The 26,156-nt window shown below is 63.2% G+C and overlaps 6 protein-coding genes across 6 annotated transcripts in view; all 6 read left to right on the top strand.

Moving 5' to 3' along the window:
• AMSG_06309 (SAC domain-containing protein 9) overlaps positions 1 to 4,195 on the top strand; it is a 4,772-nt gene extending 577 nt beyond the window's left edge. Inside the window, exon 2 of the mRNA XM_013901555.1 lies at positions 192 to 4,195. Coding sequence (XP_013757009.1) covers positions 192 to 4,187 — 3,996 coding nt within the window. The 3' untranslated portion in view covers positions 4,188 to 4,195. The remainder of the gene's footprint in view (positions 1 to 191) is intronic.
• Positions 4,196 to 4,278: 83 nt separating this feature from the next.
• AMSG_11966 (uncharacterized protein) lies at positions 4,279 to 6,301 on the top strand. Its single transcript, XM_013901669.1, has 2 exons — positions 4,279 to 4,483; positions 5,607 to 6,301. Exons 1-2 carry the CDS (start codon positions 4,296 to 4,298, stop codon positions 6,106 to 6,108), a joined length of 690 nt encoding a protein of 229 aa, XP_013757123.1. The 5' UTR covers positions 4,279 to 4,295; the 3' UTR covers positions 6,109 to 6,301.
• A 297-nt stretch (positions 6,302 to 6,598) lies between these two features.
• AMSG_06306 (uncharacterized protein) lies at positions 6,599 to 11,392 on the top strand (the record flags this gene model as incomplete). The annotated part of the gene is made up of 2 exons (XM_013901554.1): positions 6,599 to 6,607; positions 6,912 to 11,392. The coding sequence occupies 2 exons, from the start codon at positions 6,599 to 6,601 to the stop codon at positions 11,322 to 11,324; spliced, it is 4,422 nt and encodes a 1,473-aa protein (XP_013757008.1). The 3' UTR covers positions 11,325 to 11,392.
• A 3,068-nt stretch (positions 11,393 to 14,460) lies between these two features.
• On the top strand, positions 14,461 to 20,236 carry AMSG_06304 (uncharacterized protein; the record flags this gene model as incomplete). Its single annotated transcript, XM_013901553.1, has 3 exons — positions 14,461 to 17,053; positions 17,150 to 19,233; positions 19,616 to 20,236. The coding sequence occupies 3 exons, from the start codon at positions 14,461 to 14,463 to the stop codon at positions 20,234 to 20,236; spliced, it is 5,298 nt and encodes a 1,765-aa protein (XP_013757007.1).
• Positions 20,237 to 20,373: 137 nt separating this feature from the next.
• AMSG_11965 (uncharacterized protein) lies at positions 20,374 to 20,676 on the top strand (the record flags this gene model as incomplete). Its single annotated transcript, XM_013901668.1, has 1 exon — positions 20,374 to 20,676. The coding sequence occupies one exon, from the start codon at positions 20,374 to 20,376 to the stop codon at positions 20,674 to 20,676; it is 303 nt and encodes a 100-aa protein (XP_013757122.1).
• A 689-nt stretch (positions 20,677 to 21,365) lies between these two features.
• Positions 21,366 to 26,037, top strand: AMSG_11964 (uncharacterized protein; the record flags this gene model as incomplete). The annotated part of the gene is made up of 4 exons (XM_013901667.1): positions 21,366 to 21,430; positions 21,559 to 21,650; positions 21,736 to 23,683; positions 24,120 to 26,037. The coding sequence occupies 4 exons, from the start codon at positions 21,366 to 21,368 to the stop codon at positions 26,035 to 26,037; spliced, it is 4,023 nt and encodes a 1,340-aa protein (XP_013757121.1).
• Positions 26,038 to 26,156: the final 119 nt, after the last annotated feature.

The following is a 26,156-nucleotide window of genomic DNA, read 5'->3' as shown; positions in this document are numbered from 1 at the left end:
TTTCTGAAACTGGGGGGGGGGAAGAGGAAGGACGACAGTTTGACTCACACAGACTGCACTCATCGCATGGGCTGACGGGCGCGCGCGCGGGGCGGTGGCGGCGCGTGGGGGGCTCTGCATGCTGCTGGGATGGGCGTGGTACGGTCGCTGGTCTTCCCTCTGTCCGCGGCTGGTCGCTGGTCTGGGAGCAGTTCATCGTGTCGTCGCTGGCGTCGCGCAAGGACACGCACGTGATCGCCATCGACAAGCACACCGGGAGGCTGTCGTTTGAGGGCAGGCGAGGCGTGGACACGTTTACGTCGTCGGCAGAAGCACTGGCGATGCTGACCGGGCGTGGGTATGAGCTCGTGGAAAGTGCGCAGGTCGACGCAGTGGCCATTGTCGGGTACATTGTCCTCGGCTCGACCGGGTATCTGCTGGTGGTGACCGAGGCGACGCCGTCGATGCTTTTGTTCGACAATCACACGGTGTACACCATTGCGGCGTCGCGGTGGATCGAGATCCCACTGGAGCACCCCGCGCCGTGTTCCAAGGCCGAGGCCAAGGCCATGGCGGCGCTCATGGGCTATCCGCTCGACTCGCTTCACTGCTTCTGCGAGTCGCTCGACCTGACGCGCCCGTTTCCGTCGGTGGAACCGGTTGATTCGCCACATCCAGCGTTCACCTACAACTCGTGGCTAGCCGAGCCGTTTGCCACGCTCGGCCTCCGCGGCTTTTGCGTCTCGCTCATCCAGGGCGCGGCCAAGTCCAAGACCCTGGTCCTGCGCGGCGAGGCTGCTCCTCAGGGCCGGCGCGTCTCGCTCGGCCTCATCACCAAAAAGTCGTGCCTCAATCCGGGTACCCGCTACAACGCGCGTGGGCTGAACGACCTCGGCGAGCCGGGCAACGAGATGGAGTGCGAGCTGATCATGTGGTGGCGGGCTGACATCAGCGAGGGTGAGGGCGAGGGCGGGGGAAAGGAGAAGGAGGGTGCCGAAGACGGGGCGAGCGGCTCGACTGTTGCTGCACCCGACTTTGAGTTCTATTCGTTTTGCTGGCGGCGCGGCACGGTGCCTGTTCGGTTTTCCAACGAGCTCAAGTCGTCGGTGGCGATTGGGCAGGCGGCGATGATCATCGGCGACGAGCCGTACAAGTCCGTTGACAAGTACTTTACTCGGCTACTCTCGCGCTACGGCGAGGTGCCGATTTCGTGCATCAACCTCCTCCGAGTCTCACCAGACTCGTCCGAGACTCTCCTCTCGGAACACTTCCAGACGGCGGTCCGGTCGCTGCGCGAGTCGATGGCCATGGAGCTCTCGCTCATCAACTTTGACTGGCATGGCATTTTCAAGATGCTCGGCCCGGACGAGACCATCGGCGCACTGTGGCAGCAACTCTCGGTTCCGCTGGGTAGCATGGAGGTGGCCACCGGCGCCATTGAGCTTGTCGACAACCCGCGCTCGCCGTTCTCGTCGTTTACCTACCGTCTCGAGTCTGAGCAGGGCGCGCTGCTGCGATGGAACTGCGCCGACTCGCTTGACCGGACGAATGTGGCCTCGTTCTTTGCCTCGTTCCAGATTGTGGGCGAGATGCTGCGGCGTCTAGGGCTCGGGTTGGCGGTGCCCGCTCAAGCAGCGGCGGCGCTGGCGAGCGATGGGCGCGACAACAAGTGGCCGCTGCTACGGGCAAGCCTGGCCGACCTGACAAGCTGGATGGAGCCGAGCGTGCTGGCGGCGCTGGCTGAGATGTTTGTGGCGCACGGCGATGTGTGCTCGACGTTGTACACCAACTCGCCGGCGGCACACTCGTCAATGATCCGCAACTACTCACCTAACGTCAACGCGGCGCCCAACAACACGCTCATTTCCATCCAGCGGCGGTTCCAAAACGTGGTCCACGACTCGCAACGACACACGCTCTTCACCATGTGGCTTGGGCTTGACAAGGCGCGGCACTTTCCGTCGCTGGTGGCCCGGGCCGGGCAGCTGCCGCGGGCGGTGTGGATGTCGGGCCCGCCAGCGTCGTTTTTGGTCAAGCCGCTCTTCTCGCTCACCACCGGCATTGGTGCGGCATCGGCCGACGATCTGCTGCAGCACTCGGACGCGGTATGGGAGTGCATAGAGGGCTCCGAGGTTGCCGAGCTGTACATCTTCCTTCGTCGGCCGTGCTACGTATCTGAGCTCTCGGTGACGTTGGTCCAGACCGCTGGGACGGTGGCGCCGGTCCTTGTGGACGTCTGGGCCGGCGAGCACGTCGACTCATGTCGCATCCTTTACCAGGCGCTGGCGCTTCCTGCAGTCAAGTCTGGGACGCGGCTGACGTTCCGCATCGGCGCGGCGTCGGTCGAAGAGCGGGCCGGCCTGCTGTACGACTACAAGGGCGCCGAGCCGGGCGTCCGGGCGCCGGAGCGGTTTGTGCACGTCTCGTTCCGGGCGCCGCCGGGCCACAAGCCGATGTCCCTCGGCGCCGTTGCCGTCTTTGGCACCTCGCTCGAGTCGACCGACGCGCTGGCGGCGTCAGCCGAGCTCGCGTCGGTCGGCCTCGCCTCGCGCGTCCTCGAGCTTACCCGCGAGCTTGGCGGCAGCAAGTCGCGGCGGCGGCGACGGCGAGCGACCAAGTCACCGCCGCCGGCGGACGCGGACACAGATGCGGCCAAAGCGAGCACAGGCAGCCCGGATGCCGGCACCAATTCTGACGCCATCGAAGCCGATGCCGACGAACCTGGCGCGAGCGAGGCAGCGGAAGCCGCGCCCGGAACCGGGAGTGCGGCCGATGTCGAGCAGTACCGCCAGGCGGCGGCACAGCTTGTGGCGTCCAAGACCAAGATGACGCTGCTGGCGGCGCTGCAGCTCGACTTGCTGCGGCTGCAGCTCGGCCTGAGCCCGAGCCAGCGCGACGTTGCGCTGCTTGCGCTTGGTCTCCGACTCGAGTTCTTTGACCCGAACCGGTTTGTCAACAAGGTTGACGTCGACTTGGTCAAGCAGCTCGCTAAGAGCTCCAAGTACGCGAGCGTCATCTGCTCCAACTCGGAGTGCACCAACATGCTCTCGGCATCTGGCAAGTCGTGCGGGCACTGCCTCCGGCGGTTCTGCCAGGACTGCCTCGACCCGGAGCGTCACGTCATTGTCAAGCATGTGACGTCGGTCAAGGAGGTTGTGTGCATGCGGTGCGGCTCGGTTCTCCGCGACCAGCTTGGGGTGCTGGCACAGGTCGACGAGCTGGCGCGGGCACAGGCGCTGGCGCACTCGGAGGCCGCGCGGGCGCACCGCTCGCTCCTCCTCACCGCAGCTCGGGCGTCAACGCCGAACCTCGCGCCGTACCACGAGCAAGGCACGCTCTCGTCACTGGCCCAGTATCCAGCGGCGGCGCTCCTGGCCTCGGTCCCGACCGCGGCCGAGAGCCACCCGGCCGAAGTGCTCCTCTTCTCGCCGCATCCGTCGCTCGACGGGCTCGCGTGGCGGGGCCCGGACGGCGCGAAGGCGCTGGATCTCATGATTGTCCTCTCGTCCGCGGCCATGGTGCACTCGGTAACGATTGTCGCCGATGGCGCCGGGTATGGCGGCGAGTCTGGCCGGCCCGGCATCCACGTCGAGCTCGCGGCAGGCGCTACCATTGTCGACCGAGCCATCTGTGGAGCGTTTGACGTGACTGAGCTCGCGCCACGGGCGTCGCATCGGTACGAACTGGACGCCCCGACGGCGCCGGTTCGGATTCTCACGCTCACCCTCTCGCTGGCGGACGGCGAAGCGGTCGGAAACTATCTCAGTGCCGGACGGGTGGTGGTCGAGGGACTCCCGGTCCCGACGCCCGTGGTCTCGCCGTCGCCGTTGCCGTACGCGCCGGCGCCGGCACCTTCGCCCGCGCTCTGCAAGATCCTTTGGACCAAGACGCGCAACGCACGGCGGACGCTCGACTTTGGGGTGGAGCCGTTCACGCTCTCGGGCGTGGTCTTGACGGTCCGGCACTCGGACGACGGTCCTGCGTCGCAGGTCCGGCAGGTTCGCATCGTGGCCTGCGGCGTTGACGCCAAGAAGCGCATTTGCTCCCAGATCCGAGTCGGCATCTTTGTGGTGCCCATGGCCCAGGTCGACACCGTCCTCGCCTTTGACTTTGAAAAGCCCGTGACCAAGGCCAACATTGTGACCGTCGAGCTCCTTGCCTCGTACGGCGCCGGACCGGCCGAGCCGCCCAAGGTTAGCTTCTATTGATGAAATGAACTGTGTGTTCGGATGAAGAGGCTGGGTGGGAGAGGGGGAGAGGGGGAGAGGGTGGGGGGGATCTGGACATGGCCACACTGCACTCACATTAGCGTAGCGATGGGCGCCTCGGGCTTTGTCTCTATTGTGTCGTCATTTGCAGCTATTGTCCTCCTCGTTGCTGCTCTTGGCTTTATTCCCTGGATCCACATGACCTTGGTGTTTGGAGCCACCGAGTCGTCACGCTCGCACGTGGGGCTGCTCTCGGTCACTGTCCCACACAACGCCCTCTTTCCGTTCCAGGTCCAGTATGTCTCGTGTCTCTGGGAGAGAGTGCTGGGATGAGGCGTGTGCGGAGGGTGTGAGAGGGTGGGGTAGGGTGGGGCAGGGGAGGATGTGGGAAGGCCGGGGCGGGGGGACTCATGCGGCGTGCGGTGGGTTGCGGGCGACGTGTGGTGGTGGGCGATGTAGTCAGCCCGCGACTCGCTCGATACCAACCAGCCCTCGCTGCAGCCACTGGTGGACTACGGCGGCCTGGCTTTTGCGGGCCTGATTGCATCGGCGTTGTTTTCGGGCCTCGCCATTGTTGGCGCCGTCTTTGTCCTCGTCGTCGGAAACCAGGCCGGGAAAGATACCGTGTCCAAGGCCACCCGTGCGGGCGTGGTCGTCTCGCTTCTAGCCATGCTCTTCTCGCTCGGCTCGGCGCTGGTGTGGATGCTTGTCGCCGTCAACGACATCTCGTACGATTGGGCTGCTGGTCCGTGGCTCGTCATCGGTGCCTCCATCATCCAGTTTGTCGCCTTTGTCGCCCTCTCCTCCGCCATCCGCGGTGTTCGCACCGGGAACTACTCGCCGCTGCTCTCGCTGCAGTTTGGCTCGGCCTCACCATCGCGGCGCTCCTCGGGTGCCCTCTCCGAGGACTACTACGCCCTCCGGTGATCGAAAACACTCACCACCGGTTTACCACCCATGCACACATCAGAGTCCACCCATCGATCCACGACAGCCAGCCAACCACATCATGACGTCATTCGCTCATGCTGGCAGCGCTCGGTTGTGTTGCACGGCATCGGACGCAGAAATCTTTGACGTGGAGTTTTCAGCCGAAGCGAGTGCATCGCTTGTCTCGGGACGGAAGGGCGCAGTTTTACTCATGGCCAGGGCTACGGGCATTGCGTATGCACTAGCACTTGTGCTTGCGCTTGTCACCAGCAGCGAAGCCACACTAAACTGTCCCTACACTATTGGGGGTCGGTATGTGATCCGAGCACCGGCCTGGGCGATGTGTGTGTGTGTGTGTATGGGCGATGTGTTTGTGTGTGTGTGTGTGTGTGTGTGTGGGGGGGGATGCGTGTGTGTGGGCGATGTGTGTGTGTGGGCGATGCATTGTCGCGGGCGATACATGGTTGCGGGCTATGGATGGTGTGACAGGGTGACGCTGAGAGACTACGTCGAGTTCTTCCAGTCAGCCCGCGACTCGCTCGATACCAACCAGCCCTCGCTGCAGCCACTGGTGGACTACGGCGGCCTGGCTTTTGCGGGCCTGATTGCATCGGCGTTGTTTTCGGGCCTCGCCATTGTTGGCGCCGTCTTTGTCCTCGTCGTCGGAAACCAGGCCGGGAAAGATACCGTGTCCAAGGCCACCCGTGCGGGCGTGGTCGTCTCGCTTCTAGCCATGCTCTTCTCGCTCGGCTCGGCGCTGGTGTGGATGCTTGTCGCCGTCAACGACATCTCGTACGATTGGGCTGCTGGTCCGTGGCTCGTCATCGGTGCCTCCATCATCCAGTTTGTCGCCTTTGTCGCCCTCTCCTCCGCCATCCGCGGTGTTCGCACCGGGAACTACTCGCCGCTGCTCTCGCTGCAGTTTGGCTCGGCCTCACCATCGCGGCGCTCCTCGGGTGCCCTCTCCGAGGACTACTACGCCCTCCGGTGATCGAAAACACTCACCACCGGTTTACCACCCATGCACACATCAGAGTCCACCCATCGATCCACGACAGCCAGCCAACCACATCATGACGTCATTCGCTCATGCTGGCAGCGCTCGGTTGTGTTGCACGGCATCGGACGCGGAATCTTTGACGTGGAGTTTTCAGCCGAAGCGAGTGCATCGCTTGTCTCGGGACGGAAGGGCGCAGTTTTACTCATGGCCAGGGCTACGGGCATTGCGTATGCACTAGCACTTGTGCTTGCGCTTGTCACCAGCAGCGAAGCCACACTAAACTGTCCCTACACTATTGGGGGTCGGTGTTACATGGTCGAATCCAGCCTGAGTGGGCGTACCTCGATTTGGCTCGCCGAGCACGCGTGCAATGAGTGGGGAGGCCACCTGGCGTCACTTCATTCCCCGCTCGACCTCACCAATCTCCTGACCATCCTCACACCACCCGAGAGCCCCGAAGGGGACTACCTCATCGCATACTATGATGTACGTGTCTGCTAGGAGAAACCCTTTGTGTCCTTGACGTTGTTGTTGCCCCTCTCGTATTTCTCATCCTCTGCTCCGCCCCCTTCGACACCCCCCCCCGCGCCTAATCCCCCCTCCCCTACTCCCTCCCCTCCCTACTCCTCGTGCCCTGTCTCCTTTTGGCCTGATGTTGGCACCTTTTTTTTGGGCAGCACACGCCCTCCCGCCTTTGTCCCACTCACCATGTTCACCGCTGCTCGCTGCACCTCTTGCACCTCTTGACTTGATGTGTCCTTCATGTCGTCATCGGTCCACTCGTCTCGCTACAGGCCTCGGGAACTGACTCCACTTTTGCCAACACTGATGGGACGCCGGCCGATTTCAGCGATTGGCCGCCCGGCGAGCCGTCAGACTCGGCAGCCTTTGCGACATCGGTCAACTCGCGCGATTCCGCCGATGTCTTTGTCGAGCGCGATCCAGGCACGAAGCTCGCGTACGTTTGTAGCGGGCCAATGTGTGACCCTTCATGCTGGACGTGCGGGGCAAACAGCAGTGATTGCACCGAATGCATGATCGGGCGAGTGGGCCCACCAGCGTGCACCGTCGACACCAGCTTTTGCCCCGCGCTCGCGTCGCCGACCTCGGGATCGATCTCGTGCACCAACAGCGGTGCCATTGGATCGGTATGCACCCTCAGCTGCGACGCTGGATACGAGTTCCAGGGCTCGCCTACGCGGACGTGCATGGCGCACCCGCGATGGGACGGCGGGACGCCGTACTGGTCCGGCGTCGAGGCCGCGTGCCTCTCTCCGATCGACGTGTCGGACGACCGCATCAACATCTACACCAACCTCTTTGGCGGCCGCGTCTACAGTCACGTTCACACCTCGCGCACATGGTCGGATGCCCAGGCAAACTGCGAGGGCGAGGGCCTCCGTCTCGTCTCGCTCGAGAGCTACGACGAGGCTGTCTTTGTCTCGCAGCTGCTCGATGGCGATTGCTGGGTGGGCATGACCAAGGATCCGGCGTACGACGCCACCCTTCTCTACGACCACGAGGATGAGTTCCGGTTCTTCTGGCTCGGCAACGTCACGTCACAGGTTCTCCGGCACACCAAGGTTCTCAACGAGCCGTTTGTCACGCTCGACGATACCACCGGCGAGTACAACGATCTTGAGCTCGAGGACGAATCGGGCGGAACGCGGTTTTATATCTGCGAGGGGCCCAAGTGTCCAGGCAACTGCCGTCGGTGTACCGGTCCAGCGGCAGCGCCGGTCTGCACCGAGTGTATGGCCGGCTGGGGCTTGGTGCCTGATTGCAACGTTCGCCTCCTGGACGTGTGTGATGCGGTCGAGGCGCCGGCAAATGGGCGCATCGTCTCGTATTCGAACGAGCTCGGCGGCGATGCTGTTGTGGCTTGCAACGCGGGGTACTACCTAGCCGGCTCGGCGCGACGGACGTGCACCGAGTTTGCCGAGCTCGGCGAAGTCTTCACTGGTGATAGCGAAGACACGCACGAGCTGGGCGACGGCACCGTCCTCAATGTCAACTCGCTCTGGCTTGGGGCCAACATGTCCGCCGTCGAGGTTGACATCGATCCCATCGCTCGGTACTCGAGCCTCAAGCTGCGGTTCCGCTGGCGGAGCCCGTCGCCGGTAGCACCGGTGAACGTTCGTATCTACGCCCACGCATCGAACAACCGGACGCCGCGGCTCTCAACGTCGGACCCGTTTGACATCTCATCACGACCGCGAACCTCGCTGTTTATCCCATGGACCATGCCGACAGAGTCGGCCGAGGGCACCGCGTACACGCCTGAGCTTATGCCGCTCCTCCACCACCTCTACACGCTCACTGATCCGCCGCAGATGGACCACAAAGTTGTGTTCATCATCGTCGGCCTCGGCGACCCGCACACCGACAACGTTAATCAAGTGTACTCATCGATCACCGTTTTTCGCGATGGCTACCCGCTGGCATGGTCTGGCGTTCAGCCGACGTGCGTCGCCTTTAGCAGCGAGGGTGATTGCAGCACTGGACAGCGGTTCGGTACCTCGTGTTACGCTGCCGATCTAGACAATCTCTACACGTATGCAGAGGCTACCGAGTTTTGCCTGGGCCTACCGACACCGGGCTACCCCGTGGTGCCCAACAGCGCCGAAGAGTTTGCCCACATCCAGAATGAGGTTGTCCACCTGGGCATAGCGACCAAGAACACATGGTTGGGCATTTTGCGACCGGCGTACTACGCCAAGTTTGTGACGGTGGACCGTGGCATTACGCTGCAAGACCAGTTTACATTGTGGCGGCCGGGCAGCACCCAGCCGAACGAGCCGATTAGGCAGAATGGCCTCGAGTTCAACACCGAGCCGTCGTACTTTCCGTCCGAGGCCTGGCAATGGCAGGACCGCGAGACAAGCTCCCCGCGACATGTGGTGTGCGAGCTGCCACTCTGCGTCTTTCCGTGCGTCACCTGCGTCAACAACCACACCGAGTGCGCGAGTTGCGCACCGGGGCGCGCGATTCCACCCGATTGCACGCTCACGCCGCCTGGCGCACCGGACGCACTCGGCCTCATTCGTGCGACCAAGACGACGCTGCTTCTCTCGTGGCTTGCGCCGCCATATATCCATCCTGACGAGGGCCTGCTCTCATACCGCATCCTGCTCGACGGGGTGCCGGCGACAGATCCAGAGACCGGTGACGCGGTTGTTGTTGCCGGCACCGAGCACACATTGCGAGGCCTCACGCCCACGACCCGCTTTGCGGTGGCGGTCCAGGCGGTCGGACTTGCCGGCGCTGGTGGAGTTACGCCGGCACAGATCATGGCGACGCTGATGCAGTGTGAGCCCGGGTATGCCGGCGATGCCGAGGGCGCATGCACGCCGTGTACGCCGGGCTCGTACTCGCCGACCGGCGACGGGTGCAATGTCTGCCCGATCTTTACTACGTCTGTCTCGCAGGCGACGAACGTATCGGACTGCCACTGCGTGCCGTCATACTTCAACACGGCAGTCAAGAGTAGCGTGCCGTCATGCGTGGCGTGCCCGCCGGGCGGTGTGTGTTCTGGAGGCAACGCACCGCCCGAGGCCGGACCGGGCTTCTTCCCAGGCTCGGATCCAAGCGTTTTCATTTCGTGTCCCAACAGCCAGGCATGCACCGGATCCGGGCGGTGCGCGGTCGGGTACGGTGGGCGGTTGTGTGCGTCATGCGTCTCGGGTTACTACCAGCTCGGATCCAAGTGTCATAAGTGCTCACCGCTGGGCTCGCTCCTTGTTGTGGTGTTTGTGGCGGTCGCCTTTGGGGGCGTCAGCTTCCTGGTCTGGTTCAACACACAGTCTCGATCGCTGTACAAGTACGCGGCGCTCATCATCGGGCTCACCTCGCTGCAAATCTCTGCCATGTACGGTGAGCTGCCACTGGCGTGGCCCGAGTACGCGCGGGCGGTTTTTGACGTGCTCTCGTTTGCCAATCTCAACATCGAGCTCACGTCGCCCGAGTGCGGGCTCGGCGCTTCACACGTTTACCGGTTCAAGTACGTGCTCACCATGCTCGGCCCTGTCCTGCTCCTCATTCCGTTCTGTGTCATCTACGGCATCAACTGGGCGTATGGACGCTGGGTCGATGCGCACGGCGAGGCTTATCTCCGCAACCACCCGGGAGCTATGGATGTGCTGCCTGCTGCGGCGTCACGCCGGGCGCGGTGGACGCGGCGCAAGGCGCGTTTCCGGACCGAGATATTGGTCCGTGGGCGCGGGATGCTAGCGGTGATGGTGCGAGCGTACTTTCAGCTCGTCACCATTCTCTTTCTTCCGCTCGCATCTGTGGCGCTGTCGTACTTTGACTGCGCGCGCGACCGTGACGGGCGGCTAAGCCACGTGCCGTCGCCGAGCGACGAGTGCTTTTCGGGCGGCCACGCGGCATGGATACCGTTTGCAGTCTTCTTCACCACTGCATACTGCGTTGTCTTGCCCTCAGCGATCATTTTCCTCCTCGTCAACCGGCGCAAGGTGCTCGGTCCGATTGAGTTTGCGCTGCGGTACGGGTTCCTCGTCGCGCGCTTCCGTGAGCAAGCGTACTACTTTGAGGTTGCGGTGATGGCGCGCAAGCTTGGAGTCGTTTTCGCGATGACTTCGTCGTACGCAGTGTCAAATCCGTACAACAAGGCGTTCTACGCGGTTGCCGTCCTCGCGGCGTCTGGAGCACACGTTGCGTTTGTCAAGCCGTACTTTGACGTCTTCCACAACGCCCTTGCTGTCTTTTGCATCGCCTCGTCGACGCTTGTCCTCTACTTTGGCTCGTCACTCACGGTCTCGCCGCGAGTCCGCAACGTCGGCATCGTGTTCTCGCTCGGATCCAATCTTCTGGCCATTATTGGCGGCTCGATCTACGACACCTACCGCTGGCTGGCTATGGCCAAGGAGGTGGACGACCAGTTTGCGGCAGTTGGCGAGTCGGCCGACGAGTCATTCGACATCGGCGAGTCGCAGTTTGGCACTGTCGGCGACTGCTCACTCCGCAACGAAGTGCAGATGGACGAGTTCTCATCTGCTCATCCGCAGTTGGTCCACGTCTCGTCAGGCAACTCGCCTCCTGACTCGATGGTCGACTCGGGGCCTGAACTTGTCTCGTTTGACTCGCGTACTGCGCAGACATCGCTCAACGGCACAGTCGGTGACGATGTTGTGTCTAGCTTTGCCGTGCCGCCGCCGCCGCCGCCTGCACTCGACACGCTCGAGTGAGGACGATGTGGTAGGCAATAGGGCCGCAATGGCGAGCTGGAGAAAGATTGAAGGAGAAGTGGAGGACAAAGGCAGTCAAACGGCGTAGTAAGAGGTGACATGCACAGCGACAGGCTGGATTGCGCCTCCCGAGTGAACCGCCGCGCCGCCAGTAAGGCTGCTGGTCGCGCTGCTGCCAGACGAGATGGAGTCTGACGAGGTCGAGCCCGAGGCCGAGGAGATGTCCGGGACAGCCGACGCGGTCGTTCGCGCGAGGACCGGCATCGAGCCAGAGTCGCCAGACTCCCACCGAAACTCGGAGCCCTTACTGGAGTCGTCATCGAGGCGTGACGAGTCGGAGCTGGCGGACGCCTTCGTGCTCTGGGCCTGCTCGGCATCAGCCTCGCCCGCATCTGCGGCCCTCGACGCACCTCGTCGCCGATACCACAGCGTGATGTTGATGATGACAATGATGATGAGGAAGGCACAGACGAGCGGGAGAAGCCACCACATCCACGACATGGTCGTCCTGGTTGTCGACGGTGACGACGTCGACGACGCGCTCGCCTCACTCACCGCCACGCACCCATTGGAGGCGCACATCAGCGCGGCGCGCGGCATGCGCTCGCCATTCATCTCGATGATGACTGATGTGAACGACGATGTTGAGTCGCCAAAGACAATAATGGGAATGGGGGTACCCATGTTGAACGCGTCAGCCGCGGAGTCATTGAGGCGGACAATGAGATCCCCTGCAAGCGATGCGGTCTGGTTGACCACTATTGGGACCGTGGTATTGCCCATTAGATCACTCGTCCACAACGTCAAGTTGCGGAGGTCGACAGTGATGGTGGAAGTCGGATCAAGGGTGAGCACGTCTGTCTCCACGGCAGCGTCGGCGAGGACGAGCGAGCCACCCGACAGCACACGAAGTTCGCCGCTGATAACCACACGCGTCAGCGGTGCGAGCGCAAGCTGGCTGTCGATCGAGAGCTCATTAAGCCGGCAAGAGCTCGAGAGGCTCGTCGCGTCCGCTGGGCATGGCGGCGGGCTCAGACACGGCACGATGCCCAAGGCCGAGCTGGCGGTGTCGACGCCGATAATGACAGCATCGAGCAAAGGGCGCGCTGTAGCAAGAGGAATGGTCGATGGCGCCACCGGCAAGATAGTGCAGGCGAGACTGCTACCGAGGCTACAGACAAGCTGGATGGCGTTGTTGCTGGTTGTCACCGCAAAGACAGCGAGCTTGTTGACCGCGTCGTCGACCACAATCGACGTGGCGCGGAGAACAGAGTTACCCACCACGTATGTCGTGCATGAGTCAAAGATAATGGAGCAAACGTAGATCTTGAGCTTGTTGCTGCCGTCGGTGGCGGCAATAATCGCGCGATCGGTGCCGCTAAACGCCAGGACCGGCTCGGTGCCTGTGTTAAACACTGGATCAATTACGCGCCTGTAGCAGCCGGACATGTCCGACTCGCACTGGATGACCTGCATGTTGCGGCTCGGCAGCGCAGTCTTGCCGACAGCCACCAGTCGGTTCGAAGACGGAGTCAGCCCGGCAGCAATGCTCGTGCCGGAGGCCATGACGCTGCCGCATGAAATGTCGTGCGCCGTGCATCCGCTTGCATCCGCCGCGTTACACACATACGCATAGAGAGCATCAAACAGACCGCCGTTGATTGCAACGGTGATGAGCTTGTTGTTGGCGTTGTCAAGCACAACCTTGGGCGACAAGCCCGAGTTGGCTCCCTGCGCTCCCGACACATCGTGGCTGGTGCACGGCGACGCCCCTTCGTTGCACAAGAAAAGCCAAGGTCTGTTCGCCGCCGCCCCGTTGGTCGCCGCCACCACAAACCGGGATCCAGCGTCGTCAGCAACGACATGCGAGTCCTTGCCCGAGTTGGCGCCTTGGCCGCCAGACAAATCACGCGACTCACACGACGAAGCCATGTCGAGCGGGCAAGTCACCGCATGCGGCTTGTTGTCGTTGTCGACGTTGGCGCCGACGACAGTCACTTTCATGCCCCCACTCGTCAGGACAGAGTTTGCTCCGTCCAAGCGTAGCCCATTGATGGCCACAATAGGTCCATACTCATCGCATACAAATGCGTCAACGCCCATAGCATAGGCGAGGAGGCCGAGGGCCATCACCAGAGAAAGAAGAATCTTCATCGAAACTTGTTGTTCTGAGTGGCCGAAAAAAAAAAAAAACAAGTGAGTTGCGGGTCAACCGTTGGGGAACATAATATATGCTGCGCACGTCGCTTAAGCAACACAGCAGGTACACAAGCAACTAATATGATAGAAAAGCAAATTGCAAATCGAACTTGCAAGGAGAAAGAAGTCGGGATGGTTTATGTGCGGCTGAGGTGCCTTTGAAGTCTACGGCTGTGCCGAATGGCAGCTCCACATATGGCAGCTCCACATGGTCACCGATATCTCTGTGTGATTTTGAGCATGGTCAACGAGGAAAAGGCGTGCCTGTCGCAATCGGGGAGCGGGAGGGAGAGAGAGGGGGGAGGGGGGTGGAGGGGGTGGGGGGAAGGGGGGGGGAGGGGATGGCCGCCAGTAAGGCTGCTGCTCGCGCTGCTGCCAGACGAGATGGAGTCTGACGAGGTCGAGCCCGAGGCCGAGCCGCAACCTCGTCAAGTGTTGCCTCGGGACTTTGTGGCTCGGACGGGGTTTGACAGCTTGCTTTTGACCTTGTCAAAAATATTCTGTGCGGGTAAACCCCGTGCATACAAGCGAGCTGTTCGGTCTGCGGTCACACTCGGTCCTTCTGCACCGACCAAGCCACCATAGCACTCACAAGTCTGGGAAACAGTCTGAGTACCACGCACATATGAGCATACCTCTGCGCTGGGTGTTCTGAAAGGTGTATCGCTGGTGACCACTGCCGTGCGGCTTGCAGCTTGTAGGCGACCTAATCATAGCCAAATCGCTTAATTATTTGTTCTGTCACCACGTTGCTATCCCGCAGGCGGCACTCGCCAGGCCTCGACCACCGCGGATAACAGCACTTGACCTCCCCAAACTCAACACACCCCATAACTTAACAAGAGCAAACCAACGCAGGCCGTCACATCTATCACGTGCGTGAAAGTAACGGCTCTCTTCGTTGTCTACGCCACTTGACAGGCAGGGGCATGCCAAGATGTTTGACCACTTGGCCATGTTGGTTTTGTGTGCTCTGGCACTCAGCCTGGTCGCGTTCTCGCATTTGGCGCTCGCGTGCGACTACACGGTCTCGCCGACGACCAACTCGCTCTCATCGCTTCGGTCTCATCTGTCATCGGTGGGAGTGACGCTCAAGACCTTCTCCCATACCGTTTGCTTTGCAGGCGGCAACTATGGCCAGAGCGGAACTTGTTCGGTCCCATCGCTTGTCGTCTCGTCGCTCTCGCCGCACATCAAGTTCACCGCGTCGAACCCGGCGGAGCCGCCGATCTTCACTTGCGCCAGCCCGTCCGGGACGCGTCCTACTTCGGCTGGGCCGCTCTTTGACCTCCGCACCGGCCGCGCGAACCAGCGGTTCACACTCGAACACATGGTGTTTGTCAATGCCTCGTTCGAGTCATACGTCTTCGAACTCGATGCTCGCGATGAGAACGCAGAGCTTGTGCTGGCCGACGTATCGACTGCAGCCTTTGGAGCTGCATCCCTCGTCCACGCTCACGCCCCGACAAGCTCGGGGGACGGCATGACCGTTGCCCTCAATCGCGTCACCATTGCTGATTGGGTTCACAACATGACGACAACCTCATCCATTGTGGCGGTCTCGGCGGCATCAAGCTTCACAGCCACTACCACCGCCATCACCGACCTCGCCATCACGCACGCAACCACTGGCGTCTCGCTCATCTCAGTCGAGTCAGCCGGCCCGTCCGCGACCTGCTCGCTCGCCGTCTTGCGCGCGAGTATCGCAGATGCCATCGGCGGAGCCGTCGGAGGCGCCGTCCGCGTTGTCGGGTGTGATGCGAGCTTTGACGAGCTGGTCACAACCCGCGTGTATGCGTCGGCCAGCGGCGGGTGCTTAGCATCGCTGGCACCTGGCGGTGGATCGCGGACGCTCACGCTTGCCAACACGCACCTGCTTGACTGTCATGCCCCGGGCTTCGGTGGTGGCGTTTACTCAGAGGCCGCGTCCACCAGCCTCGATGCCACGATTGTGGCCAACTGCAGCGCCAGCTTTGGTGGCGGCGTGGCGGTCGGTCCTGGTGTGGATCTCTCGGGCACCGATTCCTGCGTTGAGGGCAACTCGGCAGAGATTGGTGGCGGGCTCTTTCTCCCGGCGTCGAGCTCGATCTCGCTCGACAGCTGGCGGGTGGCAGCCAACACAGCGGTCAATGGCTCGGCGATATACGCCGCCGGCGCAAGCCCGGCCTCGAGCTTGATCGACACGCTTGTCACGGGCAACCAAGTAACGTATACGTCGTCGGCCGCCATCCACCTTGTGGATCACGTGCTCAGCTTTACCAACTCCTCCGTCTGCCTCAACAATGGGCCGGGCTGCGAAATCAACGTCGTGTGCGACGGCAGCAGCGGCGCGCCCGGCCTTGGCTACGGATGCGGACTCGGTGGTGGTTGCAGCCATGGCGAGCATGTATGCTCACTCTCGGTTCTCGCCGACACGTGCACAGGCCCGTGTCATGACGGATGGTTCGGTGCATCGTGCAACGAGCGCCCGCTTTGCGCCAACTTGGCGGCCGACAACGGGACGTGCAGCTCCCCGGCGATGGGGTGTGAGGCATGCGTCTCTGGCGCCGCACGGACCGACGATGGTGACGGCTGCTGGCACTGTCCACCTTTCCGGTACTTTGTGGCCGAAAATGTGCCTTGTGGTGTGTGCTCTGGATCGTGCGCGTCGTGTACGGGAACGAGCACCAACTGCACGTCATGCGCGCCGCCGTTGATGCTTGTGTCTGATGGCGGCAACTCGACCAGCTGGAGCTGCGCGCTGCCGCCTCCGCCTCCGCCGTCACCGCCACCGCCGTCTCCCTCGCCGCCGCCGCCTTTCCCGCCGCCGCCATCACCACCGCCGTCACCGCCGCCTTCACCGTCGCCTCCGTCACCTCCGCCGCCTCCGCTTCCGCCTTCGCCGCCTCCGCCGCCGTGCGCGCCGCCGGCTGCCCTCGACGACTGCGGTGTGTGCTCGGGCTCGGGATCCGGTCGGTTCCCCAACACCGACAAGGACGTGTGCGGCGTGTGCTTTGGCGGCGGCAGCGATGTCGATGCATGCGGTGTGTGCTTTGGCTCCAATGCGTGCGTCGATGGCTGCGGAGTGCCGTGGGGTGACAACTCGACGTGCGCAGGCTGCGATGGCATTCCGTACTCGGGCATAATCGTGGACGTGTGCGGCGAGTGCGGCGGCGATTCGAGTTCGTGCCTTGGCTGTGATGGAGTGCCGATCCCAGCCGGCGGAGCGCACTTTGATGCCTGCGGCGTGTGTGGCGGCCCGGCTACCGGTGTCTGCTTGCAGTCATGCGACAACTCATCGGCGACGATGGTCTCCTTTGATTGCAACGGTGCATGCAATGGAACGGCTTTCATCGACGACTGTGGCGTATGCGTGGGCGGGACAACAGGGCGGACGCCCAATGGCCATCGCGACAGCTGCGGCTCGTGCTTTACCCGATGCGAGGGGTGCGCCAATGCCACCCAGTCTGTCGATTCATGTGGTCTGTGTGGTGGCGACGGTCTCTCGTGCCGCGGATGCGATGGCGCCGGCTCGGTTGTTGATGCCTGTGGTGTGTGCAATGGCACAAATGCGTGTGTGGTATCATGTGATCCCGCTCTTGGGCGTGATGCAGCTGTCGACTGCGCTGGAGTATGTGGTGGCACAGCGATCATCGACGACTGTGGGATGTGCACCGGCGGAACCACCGGAAAGGTTCCCAACATCTTTCTCGACTCGTGCGGGGTGTGCTTTGGCGGCAATGTCGCTCGCGATGGCTGCGGCATCTGCTTTGGCGGCGACGCCGATCGAGACGACTGTGGCGTCTGCTTTGGCGACAACGCTGCCAAGGATGCGTGCGGCGTCTGCTTTGGCGGTAACGCGCTGCAGGACGCATGCGGGGTTTGCTACGGCAATCGGACTCGCTGCGCCGGCTGCGACGGCGTTCCGAACTCGGGCTTGACGTTTGATGACTGCGGTGTGTGCGGCGGAGATGGTGTGTCGTGCATTGTGCCCCAAGGCGCAGACATGATGGCAACGTTGACAGGGACCACATCGGTGACGGTTTTCTCCTTGGTCTGCGCCGCTGGCCTCATTTTCCTCTTCGTTGGCCTCTCATGCCGGCGGCGGCGGCTACAACGCAACTACCTCCGCGACCGCGCAGCGCGCGAAGATGCGCATGCGCCAAAGGGCGAAATCGCGATACTCATCTCGGACGTCATGTCATCAACAGCGCTGTGGGAGGCGTACCCCATCGAGATGGTCGACGCTATCGACGCGCACAACGCCGTGTTCCGCGCCAAGATTGCCGACCATGGCGGATACGTGGTGCGGACCGAAGGCGACTCGTTTGTGGTTGCCTTTCAAGCTCCGGTCGATGCGGTATGCGCGGCGGCGGCGATCCAGCATGCACTACTGGAGATTTCTTGGCCGCGGGCCATTCTTGGGAGCGATATTGTAGCATCGGATCCGGATGATGCCCCCGATACGGTTTGGCGCGGACTGCGCGTGCGGATGGGCGTGGCGGTGTGCTCGCCAACGCGCGAGTTTGAGCGGCGAACGCTGAGGTTTACGTACTCGGGCAATGCCATGACGTACGCACAGACGATTGGCGACTGTGGATCAGGTGGCCAAGTGGTGCTTGACAAGCTGGCGGCGGCGAGCGTGGCATCGGACATTGTGGTCCGGCTCGGTGTCTTTGCCACGCCGCTTGCGCATCGATACGAACTGTATGAGCTGCGCGAGGGCGTGCTGGCGCTCCGCGATCATCCGCCGGAACTGCGCGGCCTCGTGCGCATCGACTCGGGTCGACTGCGGTCGGTGCGAACCGAGGCTCTAGATCTGGTCGAGAGCTGGACAGACGGCGCTACGCGGAAGGAGCTGGAATCAGATCCCAAGCTGACGCTGTACTCGCTGGCGGCCTCGCTCTCCCGCTTTGACGGTCACCGGCCCAAGCCCGAGGTGATGGCCCCGGGTGCAGCTGCGGTCGCCACGCTCTCAACGTCGTCGTCGGAGCTGTCAAGCTGCAATGGGGGCGAGGTAGAGAGTTTCAAGTTCCGGATCCAGCCGAGTGCGGCCATCAAGTCGTCACGCCGGGCGACCATCGCCAATGGATCGGAATCGGTGGCGGCGGCGAGCTCGATGTCGCAGGCTAAGCACAGCGAGTCACTCTCGTCGCTTCGGGGTACTGGCGGGCGCCGAAATGGAGGGCGGAGGCGGCGGCGGCGCAAGAGCCGCAAGGTGGTGCCGTCCAGCACGCTCTCGACATCAAGTCAGACAGCATCGTTCACAGAGACCACCAACAACAGCGTGGTTCTGCCGACCATCTCGGAGAACTCGAGCGATGTCGGGACGGATGCCACGGCGCAAGTGTTGTCGAACATGGGTTCGTCACTTGCATCGTTCTCGGTCTTTGGCTCGCTAGCCGAGCTTGACGACGTACTGCCGGCTATCGATCCGCGCGACGCATCGATGCCGGCGCGGACAAACCTCCCTCCCGTCGACTTGGACCTTGTCGTTGCCGCAGAGGACTTTGCGCGATCGGCGTCGATGGCGCCGATGGCGTATGGCGGCAGAAAGAAGAGCAGCGATCTCTCGCTCAACGTTCCAACAATGTCGAATGTTAAGCGGCGGAGGCGCAAGACCCATGCTGGCAGCTCGCGCTCTCAACGAGTCTCGCGGAACCGGATCGAGATGGGCACGCCTGCCCAGGTCGGCATGTCGAGGCAGAGCAAGCCGCTCGCGCGCGTCGTCGTACTCGGGATCGTAAACGCAAAGTCTCTGCCGTGGCCGGGTAGGCTGCGAGGCGTCACGGGCTGCTGCTGTCCAAGATCACGATGAGTGTGGGTGCGCACGTGAAGCGCGCGTGTGTTGACGCAGAATTGTTGATCAGTGAAAGGGAGTGACTTTTCATGTTCCACTGGTGATGGAAGGCGAGATGGCGAGAGAGCAGATCACGCACGTCGAGCAGAGCAAGCGCACGAGGTGCAAGGTAGCGTACTGCATTTGCTGCCTTTGCCCTTTGTTTCGTCTGTTCTGATCTTGGAGCTCACGGGCAAGAAAGCTGTGTGGCTCCGGACTGGCGCGGTTGCGCGCACTCGACTCGCGCGAGTAGAAACGGCTGGCTAAACGGCAGCACAAGATGCGCAAGCGGGCTAGGGACGGGGAAGGCGGGGCTTTTGCCGAGTTTGAGGAGAACATCGAAGCAGTCAAAGTGGTTGAGGTGGACGAAGACGCGGTGGCCTTGGAGCAGAGGCAGAAGCGCCAGCGGAAGCTGAACGGCCGGGGCGAGACAGCTCGCAGGGTTGCAGGCGGGACGGGCGAAGCGACCCGATGGGAGGAGACGGGCGGGATGGGCATGCTGGGATCTGATCGGGGGAGGGTGGCGGAGTGGCTGGAGGGATTGGATAGCAATTATGCGGCATACCTTGATGATGATGGCTTTGTGGGCGAGGTCGAGGCGTGGCTGTGGCGGGCGCGGCGCGAGGATGTGCGGGTGGGGCTCGGAATGGAGCGGAGAGTGGACGGCGTTGCGCATCGGCGGCGGGTGGTGGTGTATGATTTGGAAACGACAGGGCTTGGCGCCGGGGCGAACGTGGTGGAGATTGGGGCGGTTGAGCTACTGGATGGGGCAGTGAGCGGGGCGTACTTTCATGCGCTCTGCCGGCCGCCGTCGAGAATCTCGCACGGCGCAGCATGCATCCATGGCATCACCGATGAGATGGTGGCAGAAGCCAAGCCAATGGAGCTGTTTTAGGTGCGTTCTGCGAGTGGATCTCGCGGTCGACGGGCGCGCTGGTGGCACACAACGCGGCGTTTGATGGCGACGTCCTCCTGCGCTGCCTCGATCGCCTCGGGCTGCCGCCGCTCCCTGTCGGCGAGGTCGTCTGCACCATGACCAGGTACCGGGCGCTGATGTCCGGATCTGCTTGTCTTGCAGCGGCCTGCGACGCCGTTGGCATCCAGCTAGACGGTTGCATCCTCCACAACGCCCTTGTCGACGCCTATCTAACCACTCGGCTCTTCCTTGTTCTTGACACCGCGGCGAGCGTAGCGAGCACTGCTGTTGCGCGGGCGGTACAAGTCACTGCCACGCGATCGGTCCAGCGCTTGACAACGCATGCGCATGGAACAACCAACGATGAGTTTGATGATGATGAGCCCATGAGCCATGCCACCAAAGCGGCCAGCGATTGAACCAACGCCCACCGCCACAACGACACCACGAGCATAATGCAGACGGGCGAGTACCACAACAATCGTGTGGGGATCGGCATTCCCACGTCAAGCCAACGCCAATCAGCCACCGATGAGTGCCTCCGTCTTGCAGCAGGAGGAGACTGCGGGGATCGGCACTCCCACGTCAAGCCAACGCCAATCAGCCACCGATGAGTGCCTCCGTCTTGCAGCAGGAGGAGACTGCGGGGATAGGCACTCCCACGTCAAGCCAATGCCATTCAGCCACACCGATGAGTGCCTCCGTCTTGCAGCAGGAGAAGACTGCGGGGATAGGCATTCCCACGTCAAGCCAATGCCAATCAGCCACACCGATGAGTGCCTCCGTCTTGCAGCAGGAGGAGACTGCCACGACTTGGATTCAAACGTTGCTGTGTGCTCCACAGCGTCTCTGCTGCTCTCTCCCCCCACCCTCTACCTCTCTCTATCGGCATTCCCACGTCAAGCCAATGCCAATCAGCCACACCGATGAGTGCCTCCGTCTTGCAGGTGGTGGTGGTGGTGGTGGGGGTGGTGGTGGTGGTGGTGGTGGTGGTGGTGGTGGGGACGGACAACGCGGAGGACAGCGGAAGGAAGTGGGAGGTGGTGGCGATCAAAGGCAGGGGCTGAAGGGATCACGGTCACATGGGCATCTGGGGGCATCACAAGGAATGGGTTCGTCATTGCAGGAGCATCTGGTGTCATCGCCGCTGCAGGGATCGCACGGCAATAAGTCGTCGAGGAAGAAGCATCGCAGACGGAGGAGTACCAGGGATGGAGGCGATACCCGGGAGAGGCAGAGTAGAGGCTCAGGTCGGGTGGTGGAGGCTAGTCCTTCAAGAACGAGTGGCTCTCAGACGCCAGAGTCGGCGACGAGGAGGAAGAAGAGGAGGAGGACTCCAGGATCGGGATCAAGGCGCAGGAGGACGACGCGCAGATCGGCGAGCCCGGAGAAAGTGCAGGAGGAAGCAAAACTGGTGACAAGCGGCCTGCATGATGGTCACGTCCATACCAAGAAAGAGCGCGAGCTGTTGGAGGTAGTGGAGAAGCGGAGGCGAGAGCGGAGGCCGTCGCGCGGGAAAATCCTCTTCAAGAACCTGGTGTCCGGGGTGAAGGACGCGCTGGTGGCACGGTCGTCGGGCCCCGGCAGTGAGGAGCCGTCACCCAAGACCGGGGAAAACAAGGGCGCCAAGTCGTCTTTGTATCCGGACAGGCTCGCGGTGGACGATCAGTTTACGCATGCGCGGTCGCGGTCGAACTCGCGATCACCGCGGCTGTCGCGGTCGCCGAGTCCGCGGCGGCGCAAATCAGGGACCGAGAAACTGCTGGCGATGGCCGGGAACGCGGCAGAAGCGCTTGGCTTTGACTTTCCGCGTGAGGCCGTCTCGGGCATGATGGCCCAAGCTGCCGGCGAGAGCGGCAAGGATGGGAACAAGGCCAAGGCTAAGGGCGTGCTTGGCGCGGCGCTGACTGCCGGCGCCAGCGGTGCGTCGCTCGGCGACAAGGTCTCGACCTTTACCTCGTTCACTACGCAGATGCTGGGCGAGAAGTCGATGGAGTCGTGGCGGACGCACCGGCGCGAGGTGGCGGCCGTGGCTGCTACCCATCGGACAGCGGTTGAGCTCGGCTTGACGGTCATGGGTGGGCGTGTGCTCCGGGAGCCACAGGGTGTGCGGTTGCCGCGGCGGCGGCTGTACTTTGCGGCAGCTCACGCCGAGGGCACGCGGGCGCACAGCTCACTCGTTCAGAGTCTGAGCGAGATCGGGACGCTCCCGCTTGCGCTCACCGACATTTCGGCGGTTGTCCTTCTTGAGCTGCGGATTGCGGCGGGCGAGAAGGAGGACGACGCGGTGCTTTTGGGTCACGCGTCGATCCCGCTGCGGGCAGTGCTGGCGCGGCGGCTGCCGCATGTCCGGCCCGTCTCGCGGCGGTCTGTCGAGTTTGAGCTTGCCCTCTTTCCGCCAGTGGGTGTCGGCGCGGTCCCGCCACGCCAGCCGCTCTCCTCGCTGCTGACCAATCCGCCACTAGCAGCCAACGCCGACGCATTTGCGGTGGTGGTCACGCTTCGGCTCGACTGGCGGTACACTGTGCCAGCACCAGCGGTGGCCATGGTCTCGGATCGATGGGCGCACCCGCCGCGGCCGCTGGAAGACTTTGGCTACATCCGGTCGAACGCGCGGCGATTCGAGGCTATGATCCACCCGCCGGCGTGGATGCGGCTGGTGTGCAGGGCGTTGCTATGGGAGGCGCCATTTGCGTCTCTTGCCGGGCTCGCGGTGTATGTCTATGCGGCGGGCTTTGCACCCGCCTTTGCGCTTCCGCTGCTCGGTTTTGGCGTCTTGCTCTTCCTCTCGCTCCACTCACTGTGGGAGGCGCGGAGCGGTGCGAGGGCAGGCGGGCCCGAGTCGATCTTTGCGTCTCGGCATGCGCCGTCGGGCCCGGACTCTGACGATGAGTCGGAGAGCGACGACGAGGATGCGGATAATGGCAAGAACAACACATCGGGCGTGGGCGGGAGCGTTCTTGGAGCAATGGGGGCGGTGTCGGGCAAGTCGCTGCAGGTGATGGCCAAGGCCCGCAAACTGCTGGTCAAGGTCTCGTCTGCTCTTGAGCGGGCGACGAGCGCATCGGAGCGGATCCGCGCGTTCTTTGGCTGGGCTGACGCCTTGCTCTCAGCGTGGCTCTACATCGGGCTCGGCATCGTCGCTGTGGTGGCCTCGGCGCTTTTGTATGTCTTCCCGCCGCGCCTTGTGGCCGCCACCGGCGGCGCTGCGGTCATGGGCCTCACGCTCTTCCGGCGGATTGCGCTCCTTGTTCGCGGCGTCATCCGCGAGACCCGCCGGGTGCCTGCTGCTGGCGACGCCGACTCGCACTCGACGGTGCCCGAGCTGCGCTCACTCCCGGAGCGCTGGCTTCGCAATGTATTCTTCCGCGTCCCCGACGCCGTCGAGCTCCGCGAGATTTCGCTCTTTGTTGAGCACCTCAATGCGTCAGCCGATCTCCCACCTCCCGACCGACTGCAAGCGAGCGTCGACCGCAATCCAGAGTAGCCGACCTCCACGCTATGGGCAGTTTCAAAACCCCCACACCAAGTACTGCCTCTAGCCAGCCGACCTGGATCGGCCGGTCGACTGGCACCAGCCATCGGCACGGGACCAACAGCGGCCGCGCCGATCTCGCAAAAAAGCCATCCGCCGGCCACCCGCCCGCCGCTGCCAGTAAAGCGACCGAGCCGATCCCTCCGCTGCCGGCCAGCCGGACTGCCGGGGGGGGGGGGGGGGGGGGGGGAGAGAGAGAGCTTCCCAGGTGCAGACAGAGGCAAGGGACAAGCAAGTACACCTCACTGTGTCCACCACCACATAGCCAATGCTGCGGACTGCTATCTTTCTGCGACCTGTTCACGCACTGCGTGCTGGGGCCATGAGCACGGTGGCTGACGCGCCAGTGGCCCATGGTAAGCGCGACGTGTACGACCGAGTCCGGTCAGCTCTGGCATCAGCTACCGAGACAGCCAGCTCGTTCAAGGTGGCCATGCCTACGACGGCCACCACGACTTCTCCGTCGCTTACCTCTGCAAGTGCTGGATCAAAGTCATCGACTGATGGCGTCGATGTGGCAGATGCTCTGCGGGCAGCTCGTGATGATCTGGCGGCTCCCTTTCGTCTGGCCGTCGTCGGCAACTTCAACACCGGCAAGTCGACTCTGGTCAATGCTCTGTTGGGTGCTGATCTGACGCCCGAAGGCGCAGAGGTTACCACTTCTGCTGTCCATCGCATCAACTACGGTTCAAAGGCATCGGCTGTTGCCGAGGGTGATGAGCCGGGCGCTCCCATCCATGTCTCGGCCGACGTCGCCTGGCTCCGCGATCACGCCATCGAGGTGATCGACACCCCAGGCGTTGGCGCTGCTGCCGAGGGCCACGAGTTCCTCTCGCTCGACTCGCTGCCGCACTCGGACTTGCTGCTGTTGGTGACCAACACCACCAACGCGCTCTCGGGCGTCGCCGAGCACACTCTGCTCAAGGCGGTCGGCAACCATCGGTCGGTGATTGTCGTTCTCAACCGCATCGACCAGACCAACTCTGAAGTCGAGCTGGAAGGCCTCCTCGCTCAGGCGAGCAAGAACGCATCCAAGTACCTCGAGCCGGGCACCCTCTACCTGCCTGTCTCGGCCAAAAAGGCCAAGGACGCACGAGCGGCAAAGCCCGAGGCGCCCGAAGCGACGCAGGAGTGGGCCGACTCGCGGCTCGGCGCGCTTCGTGACCACCTCTCGCAAGTCCTCTCGTCTGACGTGCGCAAGTTCATCAAGCTCCGTGCGCCGCTGCAGCTCGGCCTCGACGCGCTCATCCATCTCGACACCCGGGTCAACGACGCGCGCGGCAAGCTCGACGCGCTCGCCGTCCCGCTCACCGAGGCGACCGAGAGCTACGATGTGGCGCTCGACCTCTTCAAGCGTGGCCTCAAGACCGAGCTCAAGCAGGCGGCTCCGAGCTTCAAGGCGCTTGGCCCCAAGCTGGCCGCGAAGCTGCCGTCGGCCTCGTCGGCGTTCTTCACCGGCGTGCCGGCCGACTTTGCACCGGGCAAGGCGCTGAGCGAGGCGCTGCCGCCGGTCCGCGAGACTCTCAACGCACTCACCCGCGACGTACAGATCGAGCTCAACTCGGCGTCAGAGGTCCTCAGCTCCGCCATCGACGACGCTGAAGCGTTTGTGGGCGGCGACGCGCCCGAAGCCATCCGGGCCTCGGGCGCCGGCGCCTCGGAGCTCCGCACCGTCCGCCGCAGCCTCGACCGCAGCGGGCCGGTGGGCAACGCCATCCCGCGGCGGGTGCTCGCCGACGAGCTCGACTCGCTCGCCGACGCTGCACTCTCCGACGACGGCCGCCAGCTCAAGGCCATCGATGTCGGGGCGCGGCTCAACTCGCTCCGCACCACGGTCCTGGCTTACGAGATCGTTGCACTCGGTTCGGGCGCCGGTGCCTACGCCTTTGGCCCGGCGCTCGGCCTCGCGACGTCAGAGTCGCTAATGGCGGTCGGTGCCGCGGGCATCGCCGCCCTCGCCGGTGTCGGCATTCTCAATGTCGGCTGGTCGCGGATCAAGGCCGATCTCACCGCCGCCGCCACCGACTTCCATGCCTCGCTCGAGCCTGCCCTCGCCGCCAGCCTCGAGTCCAAGGTCACGTCGGCGCTCCTCCCGCTTCGCGAGGCTATTATCAACACCAAGGACGTTCTCCGCTCTGAGCACGCCGGCCTTGACAACGCCCACAACGATATCCAGGCCCAGATCACCAACCTGGAGGGACTCCAGGCCCAAGTCGAGTCGGTCTCCACCCCGGATGCCCAATAAAGCCCTTCAGGCGAGTCGGTCGAGCGGCCGATCGTCCATTTGCGAGTCATCTGTTTGGATATACGGGGTTGGCGACTTGGCGGGCAGGCGGTTTGTCGGTTTGTATCTCGCGTGTCGCT

The sequence above is a fragment of the Thecamonas trahens genome (assembly GCF_000142905.1).
Source record: "Thecamonas trahens ATCC 50062 unplaced genomic scaffold supercont1.28, whole genome shotgun sequence".
Taxonomy (NCBI): domain Eukaryota; order Apusomonadida; family Apusomonadidae; genus Thecamonas; species Thecamonas trahens.
This window is presented reverse-complemented; position numbering and strand designations above follow the sequence as displayed.